Here is a 10,525-nt window from a genome sequence, read left to right on the forward strand (position 1 = left end):
TGAATTAGGGTTTCAGGTTCTATCACTGGGGCCTGGATTTTGGTGAGTGGAAGGTGGTCCCTTGAGCAAGGTGGGAAAGACAAATCAACTTACAAATCAAATAATTTCTCATGTACTGACCATTACAAATAGTCTAAGAACAAAACTTTGAAATGATCATGAGATAAAAATGTGGCATATGTTCATTGGTTAAAAGGTCAAATATGCAAGAAAAATAAAGAGTAAAAGGCCCATAAGGATTCCTTTTCATGCTTTTGCAGGACCTTGTCACTGTCTGCTTGGATCGTTACCTGAAATCAACCTTGAACAATGTAGCACTTGTTCTGACAAACCCAGAGTGCCATTTGCCTCGAGTCAGATCATGCTTCCTATGGACCAAACACAGACGTTTCTGCTGATGAAGTATCCTGGAATTATGGAAGGAGGCATCCCCATGTTTCTACATGGAAATAATAATGACCACTTAATGTCAAGTATTAGCAAATCCGTTTGCGAGTAAAACAGATTCGAATAAGTTGGAGTGAAGCTCGCTGTTATAAAGCTCTTGATGTCACAGCCAAGCATATCAACTTCCTTTTGTGACCTTTCAGACGTAATCTGCACTATCTCACATGCATCATGAAGAAAAAGGTGTGTACAGAATTGCACTATATCGATCTAATTAAAAGAGGTGGGTGCGGAAACCAGTAACCTTCGTTCATGCATGCATGTGCTCTACTTTACAGCATGCATGTGCTGATTCCTAACAGGGACCAGTGATGAAACCCTAAAGATAGCTTTTTGAGAATGACAACTCTCGGCCTAAAGAGCAGGTCTCCAAACCTGTCATCGATGTCCTTTTTGCAAAATGTAAACAGTGGGAATAAGATAAGCTCGATCGAACATCGACCAATTGCCACTCCTGGCCATTAGTGGCCGTGAATCGATCAAAGATGGCAGCTTGATGTGTCAAAATAGTATAACCTTCCTCCAGAAGAGCAAAGGCGGGGTGTGACCAACCTTTCTTTCCATCTGATGATCAATGCGAGTGTGGCAGAGTGCAGGATGATTGAACTTCCCATTTCATGGACATCTGCCATTATCTTTGGGGAGGAAAGAGCGAGAGAGAGAGAGAGAGAGAGAGAGAGAGAGAAAAGATAAAACATTTATTTGTCATCACAAACAGAAGTATCACATCATCCCACAGTACCCCACTTTGATTTTTAACAATGATGCCAGTCATTAATAGGTTAATTGAAAGCCGTCTAAGATCAGCTTAATTGATCCCTTAAGTTACTCATCAAACACAAAGCAAGTGGAGAGACTTCCTCCAGTTAAGCATGTGTCTCTCTCTCTCTCATTCCTCTACACACAAACAGGAGAGACTCTCTCCTCACACTGTTCCACTACATCTATGCATAATACCCTTAAATTGAATTGTGTTGTTGTTGGCATGTCAGTTCCTGGATCATTTCCAGCACTAGAACTTCAAGTTGGTGCCATGAATTCACACAAAATGTTGATTGATGTGCATAACGCAACCCAGCAGCGTGCAAGCCTGAACTCATTGCTGCAATGGATTAACACCTATATTGGAAGCAGTAACTAGTATCACTCTCACGGAGTAGGAGATGATAACATTAGAGCTGGTCATGGAGTTTAATGGAGCGGTCAATGGTGCTTAAAACGTGTCATTCTTTTGTTAGTGCATCGAGACGTAAAAAGAAGGAAAACGTCTTCATCGGGTTAGGCATGTGTAGCTTCTCTACTTGAATACTTAATGCACGTCTCTGCAAGCATATGGGCATATATGTAGCTTTAAGATTCGACCTCATCCAACTCAGACTTTTTCTCTTCAAAAATATCACCTTAATATGTAATAATCCCTTAACTCAATAAATGAGGACATAACAACAGTTCAAAATCTCCCTATCTAATAATTATTGATGTAATCTATTTGCCTCATCTAAGCCATGGAAGGATTCATACGCTGTCCCGGTCAAACAGAGGAAGAAGCTGTTCCCTGAACTTTCTGAGGAAGGAAGGAAGAAAGGAAAAGTCCTCATGGCTTCTCTTCATGCGCACGAAGTGGGACCCAACCAGCGTGTCTTCCATCATGATGCCGCGTGCGTCCTCGTCTCCCTCGCGTGTACGTGCCGGGGGCCCGTCGACACGTGCGACGCACCTGATCCGGTGCGTCTTCTAGCGTACGAAGGTTTGACTCCACACACACACGCACTGTACCGGCGTAGAGACAGCAATCGACAAAACGCCTTATACAGATAGAAATTGCGGTATTAAAATAGAAATAGAAGAGTAGTAGTTTAATATGTCTGAGAATAGAATCATCCACCGCCACCTCTCAAAAGGATGTGAGAGACGGCAACCACATCTCGATCCATCCTTGTCTCCCCAAGCCACCTTCTTCCTCCTCCACTCCTTCCTGCTCTCCGTTGGTTCCTTGGATTATCTGTGAACCAGTGCATGGATGCTAACCAGTGGCCTGAGGTAAGAACTTTACTTTGTTTTGGTTCTGTTGTTTTCTGGATCCATCAGTCGATCTATTTATCTTGATTTCGCGGTGTGTTTTTTTGGGTTGAGGGTTGAGATTGATGTAGGTCTTCCTTTTCTTACGTTGATACCCTTGGGGAGATCTCTTCGGACTAGTTAGTGCATCCTCTTTAATTCTCTCTGTCTCTCTCTCTCTCTCTCTCTCTCTCATCTTTTTTCCTTTGGCCTTAAGCTTTTAATCCTGTCACCCCCACCGCTTTTACTCTTGAAAGCAGCAAACCACTTTCTTTTTCCTACCTTTTTCTTCTTTTTCCTTTATATCCGTCTTCTTGCTTGCTTTTTATCGCATGCGATAAAGCAGCAACATCAAAAGTGCTGCTAAGCATTGTTCTTATCCAAGGGGTGTGTGTGTGTGTGGTGATTTCTCTTTCACGATCTTTTCCTTGCTTTTTTTTCTTTCCCTGTCCCGTTTCCTTCTTTTTCTTGTAAGCTTCTTTCTGTGACTTTGTTCTTTAGAGATCTGTCGAAGTAGTAGTTATATATGATCTGATACATCCGACTGGTTTAGTCTGTTTGCTCCCGTGCTGTTTAACTTCGTCTGTCCACATGGGGATTTGGCGTTGCTGGTGCTTTCCAGGGCATAGGGCTGGTGAAGCCCATGGAGGAGTTTGCTTCTTCCACCATAACCACCACCTCAAGCAGCACCTGCACCACCACCAGGCCACAAGCGACGGAGAGGAGGCCGAGGCCACAAAAGGAGCAGGCACTCAACTGCCCTAGGTGCAACTCTACCAACACCAAGTTCTGCTACTACAACAACTACAGCCTCACCCAACCCAGGTACTTCTGCAAGACGTGCAGGAGGTATTGGACCGAGGGTGGATCCCTCAGGAACGTCCCAGTTGGTGGTGGCTCAAGAAAGATCAAGAGGGCCTCCATCTCCTCGGCCGCCACCACCAACTCTTCCTCCATCACAGCAGCTATAGCTACTGCCTCAGCTCCCAAGAAGATTCATGCTGACCTCATCCCTCCGTATATCTCGCTCTCCACCACCTCCGAAGCTCTAAAGTTCCATGAGGGGCAGGACCTCAACCTGGCCTTCCGCCAACAGAGCCTCCGTCAGTACAGTGACTACCCCGACATAGAAAGTAGCACTGCCAACAACAGCAGCAATGCATATGCTGCTGCTGGTTCTCTCTCGGCCACGGAGTTGCTAAAGAGTGGGATGACCGCAAGAGGCCTCGGGCCTTTCATGCCAATGCTGATGCCAATGCCGGAATACCCCACTGGGTTCGGACTGCAAGAATTCAGGCCACCCACTCTTAACTTTCCTCTTCATGGAATCGGTGAAGGAGGTAGTAGTTCTGGGTACGGGAGCTTGCCAGGGGTTGGGGAGAACACTGGTACCAAGCTGCCGTTTCCCCTAGAGGATCTGAAGCCGGTAGTCCCTTCAAACAACGTTGCGAGCCAGTTTGAGCAGAACAGGGGGCAAGGTGGTGATCCTCAAGGGTTCTGGAATGGTATCATTGGAGGAGGCTCATGGTAGAACAAAAAGATCTCAAGGAGAACAGCCTTCCAAGATTACTAGAACACAAGAATGCATTTCTTTTCCATTTCAATTCTTGATGGCATTGCCGGGTCACTTTGTTTGCAGTTGCTCAGGCCTCACATAAGACAGATGATACATAAGTTGCGTCTCTTTAGCTTCATTTCTTTTCTTGACACTTTTTGGCTTCTCATCACTGTGGATATGTAAAGTTCCATTTTATGTTGGCTTCAAAATGCTGTCTTAGCAAGGAGGATTTGATGATAGGAAGAGCGCTTTATTCCTTTCTTTTTTCTCCTCTTTCCTGCAGGACAAACAAGAGAAGAAATAATCCTTCTGCATATATGGGCATAGCGCATTGCCTGATTTATATACGAAGAAGGAAAGGAAAGAAGTATGGGAGTCTTTATGTGATGTTTTGGTGTGTTGGTTGTCTGTCATATTTGTATGCACTGTGGCCTACTGCAAAGATTTTATGGATCCAAAGAATGCACGAAAAGGAAGAGAACTGTAGTTTATTTGTCTATATCATGAGTACGAAGGATTGAATGTAACATATATGTGTATGTTCTCATAAGTGACCCTTTAATCTGCCAATCCTACATCTGCTACTTCTCTAGCAGACCTGAGAAAGCATTCTGTCATCGCACCTAAGAATCTCCCAGCCATGACAGCACAAAAGCAGCTTGTAAATTGGAGGGAAGAGAATACTAAATCAGGTATGACCACATTCTCGCAGCCTTAGTATATATCTTGTATTAAGTCACTTAGTCTTCTTCAACTCCATACTTCTCTTCGTTTTCTATTCGAGAAAGTAAAAACATGGTGGAAGAATAGCGTAGAATGGAGGAAAGCTGGGAAACCAGTTCATCTGTCTTAGCAAAAAGCTCGTCACCTAATGATTCCTGCACCCACTACAACACATTCACACCCTTTCCATGTATGATTGCACCGTCGACGTTCCTTTCTATTAAACATTGGCAGACTTTATCTTTTCCCATACACACTCATCTCCCTCTTCGAGGTAAAGTCACCACCAACATTCCTCTTAGGGATGGGACCTGGAACATGATCTCCTACTAAACCTACTTATATATTCTTTGTGATGTTGCACAGTAGAATATAGATCTGTGATCAATGACCTTGACATCTGCAAGACTGAATGACTTGATCATACCAACAGTTATGTTTGGAGAGTCGCACGCACCATATAGTTTACCATCACTTTGTTCCCAATTGCCAAGTTGCTGTGGTGGCCGAAATGGCCTCTAGGTTAACTTAATCTGTGTGGAATGCTTCCTACGTATTTGAGGAATCTATACTTTTGCATTGTGGTTTGTGTTGGAATTAAACTTGTTCAAATGTCATAAAGAGATTCATTGCATCAAGAGGGAGATTCATTACATGAAGAAGAAAAAATGGATTAAAAGTCTCTAGAAGAACAAGTCAAATTGGTTATTGGTTCTTGAAAGGGTTTCTTGAAAGAGAATGATTCATCTTGAATACAATTAATATAATGTATCATTGGGGACTATATAAACCCCATATGTTGGGTCATGAGTGTAATAGAGTTTCTGAAATTTGTAAAGAGTTTTTCTTGAGAGAAGAATATAGAAGATTGAAAGCTTGTCATATTCTTCCTCTATTTGATAACTCCATCCCCTCTTTCTATCAACATCAACATTTGGTATCAGAGCCAAGTTATGGCCTCTTCCTCAAGTGCCATCCAACTTCAGATCCCCAGATTGACAAAAGAAAATTATGACATATGGTGCATACAAATGAAGGTTCTTCTAGGCTCCCAAGATGTATGGGAGTTTGTAGAAGATGGATTTGCTGAACCAAGTCCAGCAGAAGAAGGAGCAATGAATGCAGAAGGAAGAAAACAACTCAAAGAAAGAAGGAAGAAGGAGAAAAAGACTTTGTTCACAATCTACCAAGGCCTTGATGATACAATGTTCGAGATCATCGCTCCAGCAAATACTTCAAAGGAGGCTTGGGAAATGCTTCAAAGAGCATTCGGTGGTGTTGATAAGGTAAAGAAACTTCGTCTACAAGTTTTACGAGCCGAGTTTGAAAAACTACAACAAGGTACTTCTGAAACTATTTCTGATTACTTCTCAAAAATCATTTCAATTGTTCATCAAATGAGACGAAATGGTGAACAAGTAAATGATCAGAGAGTAATAGAAAAAATATTGAGATCTCTAGATCCGAAATTTGATTTTATTGCTGTTGCGATTGAAGAATCTAAAGATTTGGAAAAAATGTCTTTAGAAGAACTTATGGGTTCCCTTCAAGTTCATGAACAAAGGATTACAAAAAGAGGAGAAGAGAAAACTATGGAGCAAGCACTACAAGCTAAGTTTGCTCTTGAAAATAAAAGAGAATCAAATTCTCAAAGAGGAAGAGGACGAGGACAAAGAGGAAGAGGACGAGGACAAAGAGGAAGAGGAGGCAGAAATCAGACCAATCAAGAATCTCCAAACAGTGAAGATGTTGGAGAAAATTATAGCCAAAGAGGCCGAGGTTATGGTCGAGGACGTGGACGTGGCAGAAACTCTAAAAGGTCTGAAATACAATGCTATGTTTGCAAAAGGTATGGACATTACTCTTATGAATGTTATTATAATCCTAACAATCAAGGTGATAAGACAAATTTTGTTGAGGAAGAAAAGAAGGAAAATCAAGTTTTGCTAATAAGTTATGAAAATTTAAAAAATGATCAGTCTATGACATGGTATCTAGATACAGGAGCCTCAAATCACATGTGTGGCATCAAAGAGCTATTTTCAGAAATGGATACAAGTTATTCCGGGAATATTACATTTGGTGATTTGTCTCAAAGACCAGTAAAAGGCAAAGGTAAAATTCTCCTTGAACTTAATAATGGCAAGGAATTATGCATTTCAGATGTTTATTATGTTCCTGATATGAAAAATAATATTCTAAGCTTGGGACAATTACTTGAAAAAGGTTATGATATTGAGATGAAAGATATGGCTCTCTTGATTCATGATAAGAATAAAACACTGATATCACATGTGAAAATGGCAAAGAATAGAATGTTTCCTCTGCATTTAACTATTTTTGATCAATCAAATTGTTTTAAAGCTGATATTGAGGACATTTCTACACTTTGGCATCTTAGATATGCTCACTTAAATTTTGAGGCTTTGAAACTTCTAGAGAAGTATAATATGGTGACAGGAATGCCAAAAATTGATTGCCCAGCAAAATTATGTGAAGTATGTGTCATGGGTAAGCAAGAAAGAAAGCCTTTCAAAGTGAGAAGGAAAAAAAGAGCATGGAATCGACTTGATCTAGTACACTCAGATGTTTGTGGCCCTATCAATCCAATATCACTTGGAGGAAGCAGGTATTTTCTTACATTTACTAATGATCATAGTGGAAAAACTTGGGTTTACATGTTAAAAGAAAAGAAAGAAGTTTTAAGCAAATTCAAAGAATTTAAAGATTTGGTTGAAAGACAAAGTTGTTGTAAGATTAAATGTTTAAGAACAAATAGAGGTGGTGAATATATATCAAATGAATTTGAAAGTTTTTGTAGAAATAATGGAATTCTACATCAATTCACCATGCCATACACACCTCAACAAAATGGTGTCTCGGAAAGAAAAAATAGGACTATCCTTAATATGGTCCGATGCATGTTAAAGGAAAGAAAAATTCCGAAAGAATTTTGGGGTGATGCTGTTGCTTGTGCAGTTTATTTGCTTAACAGGTTTCCGACAAAACGAATCGGTAATGTTACACCAGAAGAAGCATGGAGCTTACAAAAACCAAGAGTTGATCATTTGAGGATTTTTGGAAGTGTTGCATTTGCCAAGATACCAGAAGAGAAGAGAACAAAGTTGGAGGATAAAAGTCAAAAATGCATTTTGCTAGGTTATCCAGAAAATTCCAATGGTTACAAACTCTACAATCCTATCACAAATAAAGTTGTGATGTCAAGAGATGTTGAGTTTGATGAACAACAGATTTGGAACTGGAAAAGTGATGAGCAGCATAAGAAAGCTGTAGTTTCAGAAGAAGATGATATAATACAAGCAAGCACCGAAGTTGCTGTGCCGGAATCATCACCTAGATCAGCTAGGTTACATGATTCAAGAAGTCCAATTATAAGAAGGACAAGACCTATTCAGGACCTATATGATGTGACTCGAAGGATTGATACTAACAATGATGAACTTTCCTTATTTTATCTTTTTGCAGGATATGATCTATTAACCTTTGAAGAAGCTTATAGAGATGAAAAATGGCGACAAGCTATGAATGAAGAGATTCATACAATTAACAAAAATAATACATGGGAGCTTACTACACTTCCAGAAGACCACCAAGCTATCGGTGTTAAGTGGATTTTCAAAACAAAAAGAAATACAAAAAGAGAGGTGGAGAAATACAAGGCCAAATTGGTCGCGAAGGGATATAAACAACAATATGGGATTGATTATGAAGAAGTATTTGCGCCAGTTGCTCGATTAGAGACAGTAAGATTACTTATCTCTCTAGCAGCTCAAATGAAATGGAAGATTTTACAAATGGATATCAAATCAGCATTTCTTAATGGAGTTCTTGAAGAAGAGGTATATATTCAACAACCCCCTGGTTTTATTATTCAAGAACAAGAAGACAAAGTATACAAGTTAAAGAGAGCTCTTTATGGGCTTAAACAAGCCCCACGAGCATGGAATTCTCGAATAGATACTTATTTTATTCAAAATGGCTTCTCTAAATGTCCACATGAACATGCTCTCTATACGAAATCTAACTCTAATGGAGATATCTTGTTTGTATGCCTGTACGTAGATGATTTAATATTTACAGGCAATAGTAGCTCCATGATTATAGATTTTAAGCACTCTATGAAAAAGGAGTTTGAGATGACCGACTTGGGCTTAATGACTTATTTCCTTGGTATCGAAGTTATCCAAGATAATGGAGGAATTTTTATCTCACAAGAAAATTATGCAAAGGAGGTTTTAAAGAAGTTTTCCATGGAAGATTGTCATCCTACAGATACACCTGTTGAATATGACACCAAGTTGACCAAGGAAGGTGAAGGTACATACATTAATCCAACTTATTATAAAAGTCTAGTTGGATGTTTAAGGTATTTGACATGCACTCGACCTGATATACTATTTGGAGTTGGTTTAATAAGTAGATTTATGGAAGTTCCAAAGACATCTCATTTAAATGTCGCTAAAAGAATTTTACGATATATCAAAGGAACAATTGAGTATGGAATGTTCTATTCATCATCTAAAAAGTTGGAGCTCATTGGATATAGTGACAGTGATTGGGCCGGAAGCTACGATGATCGGAAGAGTACAACTGGATTTGTATTTTATTTTGGTAAAGCTACATTCACTTGGTCTTCAAAAAAGCAACGAATCGTTGCTCTATCAAGTTGTGAAGCAGAATATATAGCAGCTTCTTCTAGTGTTTGTCATGCAATATGACTAAGAAGATTACTCCAAGAACTTCATATGCCACAGGAGAAGTCAACCAAGATTTATGTTGATAACAAATCAGCTATTGCCTTAGCCAAGAATCCAGTCTATCATGAAAGATCGAAGCATATCGATACAAGATTTCATTTCATAAGAGATCATATCAAAAATAAAGAAGTGGAGATACATCATGTCAAGACAAGTGAACAAGTGGTTGATATACTCACAAAACCTCTTAAATTTGAAATATTTCAACAACTTCGAAGAAAACTTGGCATGGATGGAACAAGTTTAAGAGGGGAGAATGTTGGAATTAAACTTGTTCAAATGTCATAAAGAGGTTCATTGCAACAAGAGGGAGATTCATTACATGAAGAAGAAAAAGTGGATTAAAAGTCTCTAGAAGAACAAGTCAAATTGGTTATTGGTTCTTGAAAGAGTTTCTTGAAAGAGAATGATTCATCTTGAATACAATTAATATAATGTATCATTGGGGACTATATAAACCCCATATGTTGGGTCATGAGTGTAATAGAGTTTCTGAAATTTGTAACGAGTTTTTCTTGAGAGAAGAATATAGAAGATTGAAAGCTTGTCATACTCTTCCTCTATTTGATAACTCCATCCCCTCTTTCTATCAACATCAACAGTTTGATGTGCACTTCGTGGTGATCAAGTAGGTGTTCTTGCATTGATCCAAACATCCTTTTATTAGTGCCATCTCTTTCCAAAATCAAGAAAGAGGAAGCTATGATGGATCAGAAGGAAGATGTCTCATGCAAGTTATGAACAAGAAACCAGATGTCACCTTGTTTGCAAGAATCTGAAAGGCAAAACATGTTGATTTATTTGCTTACTCCTAAGCTAAATCAGGTATTATTGCCCTGCTTGACATGATTCATAATAATCTTTCAGTCGTTGTACATTTGTGAATGCCACTGGACACAATATACTCCTGCGAAAAAGAATTAGAAGACCCGCAAAAAGTACTTGAAAGAAAAGTTCTTAT

The 10,525-nt window shown here is 39.5% G+C and overlaps 1 protein-coding gene across 1 annotated transcript; it reads left to right on the top strand.

Moving 5' to 3' along the window:
* The first annotated feature begins 2,328 nt into the window (after positions 1–2,328).
* LOC135673797 (dof zinc finger protein 1-like) lies at positions 2,329–4,320 on the top strand. The gene is made up of 2 exons (XM_065183106.1): positions 2,329–2,487; positions 3,128–4,320. Exons 1-2 carry the CDS (start codon positions 2,464–2,466, stop codon positions 4,034–4,036), a joined length of 933 nt encoding a protein of 310 aa, XP_065039178.1. The 5' UTR covers positions 2,329–2,463; the 3' UTR covers positions 4,037–4,320.
* The last annotated feature ends 6,205 nt before the right edge of the window (positions 4,321–10,525 follow it).

This window comes from Musa acuminata, chromosome BXJ1-5 (genome assembly GCF_036884655.1).
Source record: "Musa acuminata AAA Group cultivar baxijiao chromosome BXJ1-5, Cavendish_Baxijiao_AAA, whole genome shotgun sequence".
Taxonomy (NCBI): Eukaryota; Viridiplantae; Streptophyta; class Magnoliopsida; order Zingiberales; family Musaceae; genus Musa; species Musa acuminata.